This window comes from Symsagittifera roscoffensis, chromosome 2 (genome assembly GCF_963678635.1).
Source record: "Symsagittifera roscoffensis chromosome 2, txSymRosc1.1, whole genome shotgun sequence".
Taxonomy (NCBI): Eukaryota; Metazoa; Xenacoelomorpha; order Acoela; family Convolutidae; genus Symsagittifera; species Symsagittifera roscoffensis.
The window spans coordinates 24,066,773-24,085,323 of record NC_087063.1 but is presented as its reverse complement, the minus strand read 5'-3'; the positions used below and the strand labels follow the sequence as shown (position 1 = coordinate 24,085,323).

At 35.1% G+C, this 18,551-nt stretch overlaps 1 protein-coding gene across 1 annotated transcript; it reads right to left on the bottom strand.

Annotated features, from left to right (window-relative positions):
- Nucleotides 1-217: 217 nt before the first annotated feature.
- On the bottom strand, nucleotides 218-1,861 carry LOC134840551 (uncharacterized). The gene is made up of 3 exons (XM_063856444.1): nucleotides 1,534-1,861; nucleotides 1,196-1,330; nucleotides 218-506 (listed from the first exon to the last, which is right to left on the bottom strand). Exons 1-3 carry the CDS (start codon nucleotides 1,789-1,791, stop codon nucleotides 315-317), a joined length of 585 nt encoding a protein of 194 aa, XP_063712514.1. The 5' UTR covers nucleotides 1,792-1,861; the 3' UTR covers nucleotides 218-314.
- Nucleotides 1,862-18,551: the final 16,690 nt, after the last annotated feature.

Here is an 18,551-nt window from a genome sequence, read left to right as displayed (position 1 = left end):
TTGCTTGTGTTTAAGATAAAAGAGGATAGAACGAAAGGAGAGTTTTTACAACCGGATCACGTGTTTCAGAAATGGCATGTGCAGTAGGCCTAGTAGCGAAAGCAAACATAATGCCTTGTTTCATGGTACCGATCATTTTAAAACGCATTGAGCCTAAACTTTTGTGATTACCGATGATTTTTAATTATCATGTGATAATCCAATTGATTTACCCATTAACCTTAAATTTGAAATCAAAGTTGAAACTTTATCATGTGAACCGGATTTCATGTGCATTACTTTACATAATGATCAGTTATTCTCCCAAATAGGTCCTATTTTCCTTGCACCCTCATTAAAACATCAGCAGTCTTCATTTGTTCGTCCTTCATTTGTCCGAACAAACGGTCAGCGTTTGTGATCAGCGAGTCTACCACTGTTTTGTATTGCTCAGAGTACTCAATCGCCTTTTCCGCAAGTGATTGCAAATCAGCGTCGTCTGGAAATTTGTCTTTGAGCTCGTTCACCTGTAAAAATTATTTGTAATAATCGGAAAGTAAGTTAGGTTACAATTTAAAAGCCTTCAACCAGTTGGACGACACACTGGCCAGGAGGAGATTCAAATTTAGGTTAAGTATTAATAAGTAATACCTAGTAGCAGGGGCGGATTTAGGGGGGGGGGGGGGGGGCGGGGGGGGGCAGACGCCCCCCCTCAGGGATTCGACCCCCTGCCGACCCAAAGGGTCCCCCCTTTGATACTTTTTCAGAAATCCCTTTTTGACCAACCGACCCTAAAATTTTTCTAAAAGCGCCTTCGGCGCCAATATATACTAACTTTGAGGGGGAGCGCGCGCCAAAAAAAACGCTATTTTTTTGTCAACATTTTTCAAAAAGTGCCCAAAAACGGCTTTTTTTGACTGTTTTTTCAAAAATTTGCCTGCGGCGCAGAAAACTTTGCCAAAATAGGGGCAAAACAGTGCTTTGGGAGAGCTCGAAAAATCAATTTGGTCGACCTAAAAAAAAAAAAAAGGTCGTCAAAATTTTGGAAAATTTTTTAAAAATCCGCCCCCCCCCCCCCCCCCTCGAGAAAATCCTAGATCCGCCCCTGCCTAGTAGAGCAGTAAAGTTACAGTATTAAGTAAGACCTTTAGACTCAAAAAAAGCTCAAATAACTTCTTAAGTATATCAACCTTCGCAGTGGCTCAAACTAAATCACCTCTGCAATGTAGTCGGTTTCTGAGGTAATTGCTGTTTCGTTCATTGCTTTCAAAGTCGAGTAGGCGAACGCCGTGTCGACGTCGCTGGATGTCTCTAGCAATTTGCTGATTTCGCGTATCATATCTCCGCCCGACTAAAATGAAAGCGATATGAACAGAGTGAAAACACTTAATATAGTTTGAATTGTTGTTTATTCTTTTCCCAGCGAATGGACAAAATTGTTTTGCTGCAGGTTTTTTTTCGGGCTATTTTTTGGGCTATTTTTCGGGCTATTTTACAAGTTTCAAAAAAGCACATTTTTTTGGATTCCCTTGATTTCATTGACTCTTATCCAACCTGTTTGCTATTCCCCATGTCAATTTCGTCTGCAGCTCCTCCAATTGCCTTAGTCATTTTCTTCAGTTTTTTGTTGACTTCTCGCGCATTTTTGCTCACATCGTTCAGATCATTTTTGAATACCCTCAACATGGTGCGGGCTTGTTGTTGCAAATCTTCTAGTGAGACACCTGTGCCAGAGACACCAGTGGATGAGCTGAAGATCAGAGTTGCTCCAAGGAACAACAGAAAGGTCAGAGGTTCGTCTGAAAGTTTCATTTTTCAACAGTTTTTCTCAATCGATTCAAAGAAAGTTGAATTTAAAAGCTAAAAATATGAAAATCTTGTGATTTAGTTAGTTAACTTTAGTCGTATTAAAAAGTGGTCAAAATGGTAGCTAAAAGGGAATGGGTTTTTTGCTTTCGACTAAAGATACTTGATTTTCAGATGGAGTTTTTTAAGGGCCGGGTTTTTGCCAAAAATAAATCAAAATGCGTTAAAAGTAACTCTACTATTTTTAGGTAGGCAGATGCAAAAAACAATAAAACAAAAGCTAAAAGAAGATCAAAGAAAAATAGACTCCAAAATTATATAACGGCTAGATTTGAAAATCAGTTATCTTTCAAGTGACAGAAAATTAACAATTTCATTTGGCGCCCTAGGTTCTAGTTTAGTCACTTCAACAGCCAAAACTGTACACGAAAAAACCAGCCTGCTTCACGGAGAGTTATTTTAAGCCTTATTTTTTAAACTGATGCGTTTCAAGTTTTGTAGCGACCAGTTGATTGAATCAGGAAAGATCAAAAAGTAAACCCGCACTGAAGTTTCATGAATAATGATCAATTATATTGGATTTTGAGTCTCTCTAAAATAACAAAAGTAATTGATTATAATCGATTGAAAATAAAATTCCCATATAACCGATTAGAATCGATTATTTTCAAAAAAAATTTATTAAGAGAAAAATAATCCATTTTAATCGATTATGATGGATTATAATCTATTTATTTAAATATTTTTGCGTGTTGTTTTAATTTTTTCATAATTTTGCTAAACTTAAGTTAGCTATTTTGATCTGTTGCTTAATTTCATTTTTTTCTATTTTCAATCGAGTTTATGAAAAAATACAAAAAGTTATCTATAGATCTTGCACCAACTCTCCCCCCCCCCTCACGATTACCCGTTTTACAGTCAGATGTCCCCTAACTACAGAGGTTTGTGCAAATGGTATTTTTTTACTATGGCGATGGTAAAAAAAACAACAGTTCAATGAAATGTTACACTGCCAAGTTGAAAAAGTAGAGAAACTTGAATCCATAAAATTTTAGGTGAAAAATCTAAGTTTATGAAACCGAAACGTAATCCGCAGCAACTGCACTAAACAAGAAAAGGGAAGTGAAATAGTTTATTGCAAAACTCACCAATAACCTCTGAAAAATCCATTATAAATTATTATAATCTATTCTATTGGATTATATTGTTATAAAAATATTGTGCTAATAATCCAATTTGTTTCGACTTTGGAAGAAAACGGAATATTTATGCTCGGTGCGAATTTTTTATTCAGTCAATTTTCAATGATCGAAATAATATTTTTCAATAAAAATTTGTTATACCCCATTGAAACTATCGACTTCTTGAAATGAAATGTAAAAGATATTTTACCTTCGATTAATTTTTGTAAAGTTCTGGGGGTTTGAATTTTTTCCATGTTTTGGACTAAATTATGCGCGCTTTGAAAAATTTCTTCAAAATGCTGAGAAGGTAACGCGACTTGCTTATGCGTGGCGAATTATCCTCCACAAAAATTGTTCCAAATTGAATTGAGGCTAGCTAATTGGTCGTATTAAATTCGTGCGACTCAAAATTTTACACATTGATATTGTCCAAAATGTATGAATTTTCAATATTTTTTTCCACAAAAACTGTTCGATTTGAATTAAGAGACCGTCAAAACATTCGAGGCTTTGCCCTGATACACGAGCAGTCTTGTTAATGGATTATAAGGGATTATTATTAATTAAAAAGGGTTTCATTGATACAAAAGTATTAGGATTATAATCCATTTTTAATGGATTCTAATCGATTACTTATGTAATTTTATAGATAATGACTATACAATGACAATATAATCGATGAATATCCATGAAACTTCGGTCTGGGTGTTTTGTCGAGCAATCATTCATTTTTTAACGAGCAGCGATTGTTGCGTGCAAAATATTTTCAAAATTGAAAATATGGAAGGTGGAGGTTAAGAAGAGGGGGCAGTGGACAAGATCACATTTTAGAAATTGCATTTCAGACTACATCAAAGAATGACTGGAAAACAGTCCAAATTTTGAAACGCGCTAGAATGCGAAACAGGCATCGACTAATTTTATCACAGAAATATGCGTTTTTTATTGTAGAGGGAGGAGGAAAGCAAGAAGTATTGATCGGATTTCTCCACTCTACTGGAATTAACATACTTATGTTATTGAAATGAAATTTATTATAGAAAACAATAATACAATATTTCAGTTCAATCGGTTCAGCTTTTTAACGTTTGAGAGCACCCAGAATTAAACATAGTAATGTCATGAACTATCATTAGTTGTTTCCGTTTGAAAGCACCCATAGCTCGCTCTCTGCAAAAGTCAGTCTGTGATTTTTGACATTGGAGTTTCTTCTGTCAATTTCAATATTTCAATTTTGGATACCTCATTAAAAATCATGGGACGCCTTTCTTAAAAAATGAAACGCCAAATCTAGATATTCATTTTTCCTATTGAGAACGATAATTTATCATATATCCAGTCGCGTCTAAGGCTCTTTTAGGCTCACCCATGCCACCGACAAAACCAATTTCTCGTGTGATCCCGACAACTCGCAACAGCTTAATACCGCAACTCGCAGCAAAAGACTAACTCGAAATAATAGACAACTCGCATTAAAAAGACTCGCAATAAATTCACGGCTGCAGTTTTTGTTACGAGTTGTCTTTTGTTGCAAGTTGTCGTGGTAACCCATTAATTTTGTTAAGGTTTTATAAGAAAACCAAACGTGAGAAAAATTTAATAATTACTATGTCTGTCAAATTTCATAACGATTATATTACATGAAGAAAACTGGAGTTTTAGAATACACAGCGGTAATTTTAAATTTTAAAATTAGTTTTTGGCAAAAAAATGCTGGATGCCCTCGAAAGCAAAACTTTAATTGAAAATCTTTTACTCGCATTTTCCGACTATACTATACTGAGACGCAAAAACTAGTTGGCATGAAAAAAAAACAATAAAGAAATTTGGCATAAATTGAATGTACAAATAACGTGTCTGGCCACCTTCAAATTTTATTGCGGACTCTCTCTCCGTTCCTTTAAAATAAATTCATGTTATCCATGTTGAGAAAAACCAATTTTCTTATGAGTTTTTGCTATGCCATTTTACTTTTGCCTTTCAGCATATTATGAAAAATGACATACAAAATAATTGGGTAAACTTTTCAAACATAAAATCTTTCTGTCTATTTTTGTAAATCCAGTCGTTACGCCATAAAATGAATGTGCATGTGAGGCGCGGTGGGGGGGGGGGGGAGGATTGGACAAAAAGCGCCATGTTTTTTTTTATAAAGCATAGGTCGTCTAGAAAGTGCGTTTTATTTTATATGCAGTATAATTTCAGTCTTCACTTTCTGTGTATTCTTTTGACTCTATTCATTGCCTTAAAAAGCGAAGTGAAGATCTCATCACCACAGAAGGATCACATCAAAACGGGCGGTGATAGAATCTACAACGGGAGGGATGCTAATTATGAGGACCATCCATGGGCTGCTTTTTTAGAAGTGAAAAAACCGGACAATGACCCAGGCAAGGTCAGCATATGTGGGGGGACTATCATCAACGGCAGCAGATGTAAGTCACAGATACAATCATAACTTGTTCCCAAAGTGCATCTCCCGAAGCTTGCAACAAAAATTGGCTCTCATCCCACAAGCCTCCCTCCCTTCGCTTGAGCATCAAATTTATGGTAGAACAAGGGGAATAAAAAAGTTAATTACGAAAACTAAATATCTTTGTCGTGACCTAATTAGTCTGCATGTCAATTTTTATAACAAAATATTTAGGTGAACAAATACTTTACTCGTGAAAATTCGCGGGTGCGCAGGGGGAAGAAAAAAGGGAGCTCAAAAAAATCTAAACAAGTTTTGTATTTAGCAACTGGCTTTTCTGCATTCTCCTACTTTTTATATTTGAAATTTGATCGGCGTAGTCCTCTCGTAATGAAAATTGGCACTAGTTTTAGTGACTCGATTATGAAGGGCAGTCGGAATGATCAGGGGTCGGAATGATCAGGGCGTCGGAATGATCAGGGCGTCGGAATGATACGAGCAGGATTGTTTCAATGTGGTTTGAAAATTAAATTAGTTAAACTGTTTCAGTGATAACAGCAAAACATTGCCTGTTAACAAAAGACAAACAATCAAAAGCCACTGGTCAAACGCGTTTTCTTCCAATTAAATTAATAAATTTTGAAATAAACTTGTATTGTTAAATTTTACAAAAAATTGATATGACCCACTCATTTTGTAGATAGATTAAATGGGTTTCTCATGGCATTGATTTGAAAAACCATGACTGGTTTGGGCTCATTTGCAGAGATCTATCGAACAATTCCCCCTTTTCATGAAGGGGGATTGTAAAGTAGATCAAAATGGTCAATTTTTTTACCAATAAGAATGCAGCAAAGTTCGAATTCTCAATACAAGTTTTAGTGCGAATTTACTTTATTGTTGTTCCGACTTTCGATACAAAAGTAACGGAATATTTGTGCTCGGGGTGGGTTTTATTTCTTCAGACAAATTTCGGCTTTTTAACTAGGCCGTTTTTGACGGAATTTTTTTATATCATTCGAAAAATAATATTTTCCTGAGCTCAAATTTGGAAAGATATTTTACCTGTTATCATTTTTCGTAAAATTATGGGGGTTTAAATATTGCCATTTTGGCGAATTTGGGACAATTAACGCTCGATATATTTCTCACTATTAACGCGTAAGCGCAGAGTTAATCCGTCTTAGAAATCGTTCTAAATTGGTTTAACGGAGCTTAATTGTCATAATTTATTTGTTACAAGTAGCAAAATCAACCTATCCTTTTGTACTTTTGTGGCATGTGGGGGGATGATTTTGAGAAGAAAAAAATCAAATTGAAAAAAAATTTCATTTTGTTTTAAAACTTTTAATTTTTTAAGGTTATTACTGCTCCATAAACCTTAATAGGCAGTCGGAACATTCAGGGCTTCGCCCTGATACGAGCAGTCTTGTTTCGACTTTCGATACGAAAGTAACGGAATATTTGTGCTCGGGGTGGGTTTTTTTTTCTTCAGACAAATTTCGACTTTTTAACTAGCCATTTTTGACGGAATTTTTTTATATCATTCAAAAGTTGATGTTGTCCTGAGCTCAAATTGGAAAAGATATTTCACCTGTGATCATTTTTCATAAAGTTATGGGGGTTTAAATATTGCCATTTTGGCGAATTTGGGACAATTAACGCTCGATATATTTCGCACTATTGACGCGTAAGTGGAGAGATAATCCGTCTTAGAAACCGTTCCAAATTGGTTTAACGGAGCTTATTTGTCATAATTCATTTGATACAAGTAGCAAAATCAACCTATCCTTTTGTACTTTTGTGGCATGTGGGGTGATGATTTTTATCAAAAAAAAATTCAAGTTTAAAAAGGAAAATTTCATTTTATCTTATTACATTTAATTTTTTATTGTTATTACTGCTCCATAAAACTTAAAAAGCAGTGGGAACATTCAGGGCTTCGCCCTGCTACGAGCAGTCTTGTTTCGACTTTCGATACGAAAGTAACGGAATATTTGTGCTCGGGGTGGGCTTTTTTTCTTCAGACAAATTTCGACTTTTTAACTAGCCATTTTTGACGGAATTTTTTTTATCATTCGAAAGGTAATAATGTCCTGAGCTTGAATTTGAACAGGTATTTTACCTGTGATCACTTTTCGTAAAGTTATGTGGGTTTAAGATTGCCATCTTGGCCAATTGGGACAACTAAGCGCGATATATTTCGCGCTATTAACGCGTAAGCGAGATTTAATCCGTCTTAGAAATCGTTCAAAACTGGTTCAAGGAATCTTATATGCCACAATTGATTTGTTAATGCGAGCAAAATTTATCACCTAGTTTTTATTATGACGTGTGGGGTGATGATTTTTATCAAAAAAAAATTTAAATTTAAAAAGAAAAATTTCATTTTATCTTATTACATTTAATTTTTTATTGTTATTACTGCTCCATAAAACTTAAAAAGCAGTGGGAACATTCAGGGTTTCGCCTTGATACGAGCAGTCTTGTTTCGACTTTCGATACGAAAGTAACGGAATATTTGTGCTCGGGGTGGGCTTTTTTTCTTCAGACAAATTTCGACTTTTTAACTAGCCACTTTTGACGGAATTTTTTTTATCATTCGAAAGGTAATAATGTCCTGAGCTTGAATTTGAACAGGTATTTTACCTGTGATCACTTTTCGTAAAGTTATGTGGGTTTAAGATTGCCATCTTGGCCAATTGGGACAACTAAGCGCGATATATTTCGCGCTATTAACGCGTAAGCGAGATTTAATCCGTCTTATAAATCGTTCAAAACTGGTTCAAGGAATCTTATATGCCACAATTGATTTGTTAATACGAGCAAAATTTATCACCTAGTTTTTATTATGACGTGTGGGGTGATGATTTTTATCAAAAAAAATTTCAAATTTAAAAAGAAAAATTTCATATTATCTTATTACATTTAATTTTTTTATTGTTATTACTGCTCCATAAAACTTAAAAGGCAGTCGGAACATTCAGGGTTTCGCCCTGATACGAGCAGTCTTGTTTCGACTTTCGATACGAAAGTAACGTAATATTTGTGCTCGGGGTGGGCTTTTTTTCTTCAGACAAATTTCGACTTTTTAACTAGCCACTTTTGACGGATTTTTTTTATCATTCGAAAGGTATTGTTGTCTTGAGCTCAAATTTGAAAAAATATTTCACCTATTATTATTTTTTGTAAAGTTATGGGGGTTTGAAGATTGCCATTTTGGCGAATTTGGGACAATTAACGCTCGATATATTTCGCACTATTAACGCAGAGTTAATCCGTCTTAGAAATCGTTCCAAATTGGTTTAACGGAGCTTATTTGTCATAATTGATTTGCTACAAGTATCAAAATCAACTAATCCTTTTGTACTTTTGTGGCATGTGGGGGGATGATTTTGAGAAGAAAAAAATCTAATTAAAAAAAAAATTTCATTTTGTTTTAATACTTTTAATTTTTTAAGGTTATTACTGCTCCATAAACCTTAATAGGCAGTCAGAACATTCAGGGCTTCGCCCTGATACGAGCAGTCTTGTTTCGACTTTCGATACGAAAGTAACGGAATATTTGTGCTCGGGGTGGGTTTTTTTTTCTTCAGACAAATTTCGACTTTTTAACTAGCCATTTTTGACGGAATTTTTTTATATCATTCAAAAGTTGATGTTGTCCTGAGCTCAAATTGGAAAAGATATTTCACCTGTGATCATTTTTCATAAAGTTATGGGGGTTTAAATATTGCCATTTTGGCGAATTTGGGACAATTAACGCTCGATATATTTCGCACTATTGACGCGTAAGTGGAGAGATAATCCGTCTTAGAAACCGTTCCAAATTGGTTTAACGGAGCTTATTTGTCATAATTCATTTGTTACAAGTAGCAAAATCAATCTATCCTCTTGTACTTTATATGGCGTGTGGGGTAATGATTTTTATAAGAAAAAATTCAAATTAAAAAAAAAATTCAATTTGTTTTATTACTTTTAATTTTTTAATGTTATTACTGCTCCATAAACATTAATAGGCAGTCGGAACATTAGGGGCTTTGCCCTGATACGAGCAGTCTTGTTTCGACTTTCGATACGAAAGTAACGGAATATTTGTGCTCGGTTTGGGTTTTTTTTTCTTCAGACAAATTTCGACTTTTTAACTAGCCATTTCTGACGGAATTTTTTTTATCATTCGAAAAGTATTAATGTCCTGAGCTTGAATTTGAACAGATATCTTATTTTACCTGTGATCACTTTTCGTAAAGTTATGTGGGTTTAAGATTGCCATCTTGGCCAATTGGGACAACTAAGCGCGATATATTTCGCGCTATTAACGCGTAAGCGAGATTTAATCCGTCTTAGAAATCGTTCAAAACTGGTTCAAGGAATCTTATATGCCACAATTGATTTGTTAATGCGAGCAAAATTTATCACCTAGTTTTTATTATGACGTGTGGGGTGATGATTTTTATCAAAAAAAATTCAAGTTTAAAAAGGAAAATTTCATTTTATCTTATTACATTTAATTTTTTATTGTTATTACTGCTCCATAAAACTTAAAAAGCAGTGGGAACATTCAGGGCTTCGACCTGCTACGAGCAGTCTTGTTTCGACTTTCGATACGAAAGTAACGGAATATTTGTGCTCGGGTGGGCTTTTTTTCTTCAGACAAATTTCGACTTTTTAAATAGCCATTTTTGACGGAATTTCTTATATCATTCGAAAGGTATTGTTGTTCTGAGCTTGAATTTGAACAGATATTTTACCTGTGATCACTTTTCGTAAATTTATGTGGGTTTAAGGTTGCCATCTTGGCCAATTTGGGACAATTAAGCGCGATATATTTCGCGCTATTAACGCGTAAGCGAGGTTTAATCCGTCTTAGAAATCGTTCAAAATTGGTTCAAGGAATCCTATATGCCACAATTGATTTGTTAATACGAGCAAAATTTATCACCTAGTTTTTATTATGACGTGTGGGGTGATGATTTTTATCAAAAAAAATTTCAAATTTAAAAAGAAAAATTTCATATTATCTTATTACATTTAATTTTTTTATTGTTATTACTGCTCCATAAAACTTAAAAGGCAGTCGGAACATTCAGGGCTTCGCCCTGATACGAGCAGTCTTGTTTCGACTTTCGATACGAAAGTAACGGAATATTTGTGCTCGGGGTGGGTTTTTGTTCTTCAGACAAATTTCGACTTTTTAACTAGCCACTTTTGACGGAATTCTTTTTATATCATTCGAAAGGTATTGTTGTCCTGAGCTCAAATTTGAAAGATATTTTACCTGTTATCATTTTTCGTAAAGTTATGGGGGTTTGAAGATTGCCATTTTGGCGAATTTGGGACAATTAACGCTCGATATATTTCGCACTATTAACGCGTAAGCGCAGAGTTAATCCGTCTTAGAAATCGTTCCAAATTGGTTTAACGGAGCTTATTTGTCATAATTGATTTGTTACAAGTAGCAAATTCTATCTATCTTTTTGTTTTTTATATGGCATGTGGGGGGATGATTTTTATAAGAAAAATTCAAATTAAAAAAATTTTTTATTTTTTTTATTACTTTTAATTTTTTAAAACTTAAAAGGCAGTCGAAACATTCAGGACTTCGCCCTGATACGAGCCGTCTTGTTTATTTATAGGGGTGGAGATTCTTTAGTAAATCTTTTTGCAGTTCTCCCTCGATTTTTTCAAGATTTTTTTTTTCGTTTTTATTTTGAATGTTATTTAAAATAACTGCTCATCTACCGTCTCCACCTCACTCACCTGTGACTGCTCGTTTCGAAATGTTGTGTCTTTGTCCAATTACAACATAAATTGGCATATAAACCTGACTATCAAACGTTTAGCGAATTTATTCTATATTTTCGTAAGCCCAACATTAACACCGCAAAGTGATCTACACAAAAAGTGAAAAAACGTTAGAAGAACCTAAATTATTAACTGTAATAAATTGAGTTGAAACATGTCAAAGTGAACAAAAAACTGGTTTAAAAGCAATTTATGAAATTACAATTACCCTGTGAATGTTTTAAGACCATTGTTTTACCATATTGTACTTAAACGAGGGGATGGGGAGTTGATTTTTTGCTAATTTTTTGCTAATCCGCTCCCCTTCCTCGAGAAAATCCTAGACCCACCCCTGGTTTCAATGGGCTCATTGCATTTCTATACATCTTACCATGACAAGATGTGTATAGATGCAATGCACCCATTGATACGTAAATTTGATCAACCCCAGACAGTGAAAAGGTTCTATCTTATTAAACTCTGTAAATTCATACCTCTCAAGATGCGTACTCCGAAAGCATCGATCACTAATTTATTCGAACATTGGTTTTTTTTCAAGGCACATGCTGACTGCTTCTGTCTTTTTCCGAAGTGTAATTTTATTCAACCAGGCTTTCTGTAAACTTTCGGCAAATTTGATGGGTTCTTGGAGAACGCAAACTGTAAAAAGAACTTTTGCGAACTTTTGCATCACTCATTTTATTATATTTCGTAGAGTTGGTTGCCAAATAAAGAAGCTAATCAGCACATATGCCTGCAAACGCTACAAAACGGTCCTTGTTGAAAAAATTTCCAAAAGTCTTTGACAAAAAAATTTGCTATAAAAAGCACAAAAATCACTCGATAACCTCCGTCTCAAAATTACAAGGGACAACATCGACTTCAGATTTGCACAAAAACTTGCATCGCCGCTCAACTGTGTCCGGCACAAAAGAGAAGTTCTTGAAGCATGAAAGGTGCTAACAGAAGTGTGAAATGTGTGAATTCTTTTGAAAGTCAGGCCCGGGTCCGGCCCGGCCCGCCCGGCCGGGTTGCTGATCCTAAAAATGAGGCCCGTGCCCGGCCCCTTCCCGGACCGGCCGGCCGGCCCGTAAAAAGCCCGGGCCTGGTTCCAACTCTGCATAAGATGAAAAAAGCAACACCGCGTGCTAAAGTTGCAGCGGAGCAGACACTGTGTTTGTGAAGATTTCAGTTTGACCGTCAGTCCAGGAGTTGCTCTTGAGATAGAAACTCATTTAAGATGATCCTAAAATTTCCTATAAAATCTGTTCACATGCGCTGAACAAGAAAGTTGGGCCACGGAATCAAGTTAAAAAAAAGAAAAGCAAATTAATTTCGATATCTGCCAAGAGCGAGAAGGCGTGTAAAATAGTATAATATAAAATGATCTGTTTGTTTCTTTACTTTTATCTAAAAATTGATCGCCTAAAATGTTTTAAATGACTTTTGATGCTACAATGCAATTCAAAGTATGTGAACAAGGCTTATCAATTTTTATGTTGATGCAAATTGCTGTGCGAACAAGTTTTGGCAGTTTAGTCGTTTAATTGAACGAGTTCGAGAAACTGGAAAAAAAAATTGTGATTTGAAGTGAAAACGGAAAAATGAGCAAGGCAGAGGAAATCGGAAAAGAGCACATTTTTCATTTCAAAAACATGTGAGAAAAAAATTTGGCACAGGAATTTAGCTGAAATTTTTTACTGAGGCAACTTAAGATTCGAAGTTAATTGGCTATAAAATCTCTTGTGTCCAAAATTGGAAAAACCGGATTGTTGACTAGGATCTAAATTTTCAGCGAGTTAAGTAAAAATTGATTTTTCAATAAACCCAGAATTATTTGTAAGAGCTCATAGAGCCAAGTACGAAATTTGTTATCAATTGGAAAAAAGCGCGATGATCGAAGGTGGTAAAATATTCATGGGCTTTGCTCGCTATGGAAAAGCGACCTACAACAATGGCTACAGAATCGACTTCTATGAGGGAGACATCGAGTTGCACCCGGATGACGAAATAGATGTAGCTGCACTTCAGTTCACTGGGGATTACACTCCTTTTGAATACAAACCAAGGTACGCTCGCCAGAATTTTTGAATGCTTCTTTGGTTTTATCTAATTTATCAGTCGTTCTCTCCCAGCCAACACATTTTTACCTCATACAACAATTTATAAAATTTAATGTTGCCTCATAATGTTGTTGTTTTAACTGGAGAAGGAACAGTAGAGGGACCGCTAAAAATTAATATGGTCGAACATTAATTTTTGTACCTTAATTTGTCTTTTACGCAAAAATATGCGACATGCTGATAAAAAATTTTGAATCAATTCTCTTTAATTTCAAGAATGAGAAGAGATCAAAGTTTTTCAGACCATTTTGACCCGGCTCGAAGTCCCTCATATTCAGAATTTGAAAATAGCGCCTCATCTGAACCCAGACCCAAATTACATAGTCGCGCCGAGAGTTTGCGTCTGGTAAGTCTGGACTTATAGTCGAGAAAATCGCATCATCGATCGCGAAAGTCGCGCCGCGGGTCACGAAAATCTGAACTTAACAAAACTTCGTCTCTAAAATTTGGACAAAGAGTCGCCAAAATTTGGACATAGATTCGCAAAAGTCTGGACGCAATTCGAAAGCCACCCGGGTTGACCAAAAATTCTTGTCCCACAATTTCCATATATGAAAAAATGCTTATCCTACATTTTCCTAGAGTTTCATAGATTCAGAAAATTGTAAGAGATTTCTAGGATAAGCATTTTTTCATATATGTAAATTGTATGTTAACCATTTTTTTCCAAAAAAAAAAAGAAACGTAGTTTTTTTCATCAACAGACTGTTTAATTTGGTTCAAACAGCCGCAGAAACTAGTTCGAATCTTTTTTCAATAGTTTTTGAAATTGTATGAAAACTGTATGATTAGCAGTTTTCCATACATTTGATGCAGGGAATTGTATGACAACCATTTTCGGTGTGGGGAAATGTAAGATACGCATTTTCGGTTTATGGAGGTCAACCCGGGCACTCTACCTTATGTTTTCTCAGTTTTAACTTTCCCTATTATTTTTTTATAACAATTTTTCTACATGATTGCCATTGAGTAAAACAAAACCACTGGTTTAGGTCGTGGGGTTTTTCTTGTTTTTGAAAACGCCTTACAAGTTGTTTACTCTATCTTGTTGGCTTTTGGTTGTTTGACATTCAATTTCTTTTCAAATTCGCTTCAAGTTCATTAGACATATAGTCACATGGATGTATTTTTCAAAAATCAAATTGTAAGCTCCGAAAAATTGGTTGTTTCATATGGAAATTGTATAACCTTGAAACAACAACTGCGTAAGCTGAAAAGCTCAATTTTACAATGTTTTTACAATTCAATAATTCTCATTGGGCCATGAGCCTAAAATTGATTTTTCCGTTTGAAAAATAAACTTTCATAAAAATTCCAAGTTAAAGAGTTTTGTTGTCTCATGCGTAGTCGTTACGTTAAATCTAGATCAAGTGTGCCGCCAGATAAGCTGAGAAAATTGAAACTGTTTTGAACCAAGCTATCAAACGCTTCATTGATTTTGTAAAACAAGTTGTAAAACTTGAAAAGTCTGTATTCCGAATTGATAACTCTTGCTAATCGCAAGCGTAATGATAACTGGGTCAAGCTGAGTAGTTTCCTCGAATTAAAAATTGCAATGTTTAAATTGTCCGTATTGAGCGGGAAAACCGATGCTGCATTTAAACTCAAAAATGTATTGCTCGGGTTGAGTGTTCGAGGTATGTTTCGGTATATTTGACCAAAATGGTTCGCTTCGACAAACTCGACCCAAACTGCTCTGTTCCGACCAATTGAAACAACACTGCTCGTATCAGCGCGAAAATCTGAAAGTTCCGACTGCCTTTTATGGTTTATGGAGCAGTAATAACCTTAAAAAAATGTAATAAAAAAAGTAAAATTTTTTTTCTAAAATTTGAAATTTTATATGAAAATTATCCCCGCACACGCCATATAAAGAACTAAAGGATAAATTTCGCTCCTTGTAACAAATCAATTATAGCGAATCAGCTTCTTTCAATCAATTTGGAACAATTTCTAAGACGGATTAAATCTCCGCTTACACGTTAATATCGCGAAATATACCGCGCGTTAATTGTCCCAAATTGGACAAAACGGCAATCTTTAAGCCCGGTAACTTTACGAAAAACTATCACAGGTCAAATATCTTTTCATATTTAAGCTCAGGACAATCATATTTTTTGAATGATATAAAAAACCCGTAAAAAACGGCAAGTGAAATAGTCAAAATTTGTCTGAAGAAAAAACCCACCCTGAGCACAAATTTTCCGTTACTTTCGTATCGAAAGTCGGAACAACGAAATTGGGCTGGCCCACATCCCTCCCAGTCGAACTACTGTTCGACTTACTGTGTTCGAATAGTTCAACCAACTCAACCAGAGCGAAAATGGGTTCAACACATCAAAACCAGTCAGGATAGATCGTGATGATCATCGTAGAATCACCACTGGCTCATAATTGCGTTTTGGAGCCCAAACTGTGCCTCTGCCTGGTGCTCCGCAGATACGGTGTAAAGGGCATTAGACACCGCAACCAAAGCTAGTTATCTTTTCCTCGTTTGGCGGCGTATTTAAAATGAGCCTCGATCAAAATCCCCACACGTCTCAGATACTGTAATATAGGCCCCTCTTCCACTGGAAGTAATTGAAATATCCGAACTCAAGCAGTCAACTTTCGCAGAAATGCTTTTTAATGTGTCAATCATTCCGGACAAAACTTCGACTACTTCAACAAAATCAAACCGAAATACGATGTTTCATGCGCTGCGCTTCCCCGAGGCGACTACAACAACAACAACACAAGGTAAACTCAACAAAGCAAAACCAAGCACGTGACCAGCCTGAGCTGCTCAACTCATGATTGAAATTTGACAAAATGTTGGTGGAAAAATGTCCGTGCTTGGCTTTATTCGACTTTGTTCAGCTTCGCTTGACTTTTTTTCGCTATTGAACTTGATTAAAACTACCGCGAAACGTTCGACTTTCTTTGACTATTAAAAAAAACTCAATCATTTTTTGGTCTGCTTCAGTTCGTTTTGGTGTCCCAACACTCTTTTGGCTCGCAGTTTAATAGACGTAGCCAGGGGCGGATTTCGGGGGGGGGGGGGTGGACGCTTCTTTTTCTCAGGGATTTGACCCCCTGTCTACCCAAAGGTTCCCCCCTTTGAACAATTTTGAGATATCCATTTTTGGCTGACGATCTAAAGTTTTTCTAAGGCACCTTTAAGGGGGAGAGCGCGCCGACAAACGCAATTTCTTGGTAAAAACTTTCCAAAAAGTGCCCTAGAATGCCTTTTTTGGTCTGTTTTTTTTTTAATTTTGGCTGCGGCGCAGAAACTTTGGTCAAAACGGACTTTGTAGTGCTTTGGGAGAGCTCAAAAAATCAATTTGATCGACCTAAAAAAATCCTAGATCCACCCCTGCTGGACGTTGCAGAGAACTTCAAAAGTATCAAACAAGAAATAAAGCATCATGCAAGAGATTTCAAAGGACACCTAAGGTATGAATCATAAATAATTTCTTAATTTTGAATAAAGTGATTTGATTAGAATCGAGTTTGCCAAGGTGCCTCCCAAAGCCACCTACTCATTCAGTGACAAATTCCGTGAGGTGACTGTGATCGGGTGGGGAAAGATGGAAAACGGACACAATTCCGACATTCTCCAGGTACGACTGCTTTTCTTTTAAACAAGTATGTTAATAGGACAGAACAGAAATCACAAATTGTAGATTCTGTAGCTCATAATCTGCAGCGGTAAGAAATAACTTTGGCACAGTTTTTGTATTTTTTCAGCTGATTTTGACTACCTCAACGAAAACCCATAAACGGGTCAAGTGTGACAACTTCTTAAGATTTTTTTAGCCCTCACATCCAGTTTCATTATAATGCATTTTTTGTGTATTTGGCTATATTTACTTCGTATTTTGAAGTTGGCCCCCTAGATAAAATAAAACTTTACCAAAAAAAACAACAGAAGTTTTTGCAGAAAAAACTCAAAAAACAAACATAGTTATCTTCAAGTTTATAAGAGTGGATGAACTAGTGAAGACTCTTATATAGTCGTGATTAATTCTTTCAGGAAAGTTCTTAAAATTTGTTCAAGCTTAAATTTGTTTTTCTACTGGTTGATATTTGATATTTTTAAGTTACTTCATTTTTTTGTTAAAAAGAAAGCAAACATCACTATGGAGTAGCCAAAATCTCCATGTAAAAAATTTTGATAACTGTTTAATTTCGTGAAAAAATCTTAGTTTCAGATTTGATCCATTGATGCATTTTTTTTCTGTTTCCTTACTTTCATTGACTCTCTTCCAACTGTCTAATCGCTATGTTCAGAAAGTCTTGATTGGAATCATAGTAGTCGTAATAGACTGTGCTAATTGCCCAGCCACTCGCTATCTATTTTTTGTGTTTTTAGCTACTTAGATTTTTTTTTGAGATGAGGGTACAAGGAACAGAAAGCTTTACAAAGCGGTCATTCTACACTCATCTCCACTTGTTTTCACAAAAATTAACCTCACGAGTCAATCTTGCGGTATGAAGTGTTTTATTCAAATTTTTCTGAAGTATTTACCGAAAAATCAAAAAAAACTTGGAGCAGAAAGGTGGTCCAAAGAACCTTAAATTGAATGATGAGCCAGAAAAAAAAATCCAAGAGCAAAAAAACCAAAAAATTATTGTTTGAACCATCATTTTATCCAAGTTTAGAAAAAAAATGAACCCAGTAAGTAAAAAATGTAAATACTTTTCTAAAATGTAATCATCAAGATGTGGAATGGCTAATATGCATATATTAAAAAATTGCACAAATCTCAAATCCTTTTTTCATTTCTTTTCATCAGAATTTTGAAGGCTATTTAAATTTGCATTTTTGAATTTGAATGTATTTAAAAAAATGTACAAAACTCAAATCCTTTTTTTTATTTTTTTTTTGAGATTTTTAAATAGTAAGTCAAGCTTTTAGATTTTAGTGTCATCGCGTAGATGTCAATTTTTAGCTTATTTAGAAATCATATACTAGCTTTTTCGCGTAAACTATTGAGCAGCATAGTTCCTCTAAAACAAACAGACCGAGGCTTCTTTTTTTGTATTCGGATGTTTCTGGAAAATTTTGTTGACAAAAGTAAAGCTAATAAAAACAGCTGAATTTTCATTCAAAAACAGAAATTTCTCAACGTTTTCCTTTTTTGTTTGTTTAAAAATGAATTAAACAAGCAGTTTTTCTTGAAATTCCAGAGCTTTTATTTGTAAAATTCACTTTGAAAGAGCAGCATCTCACAAAATTCAACCCAAAAGAATGCAAGTTGGTTCCAACCCAACGTTGTT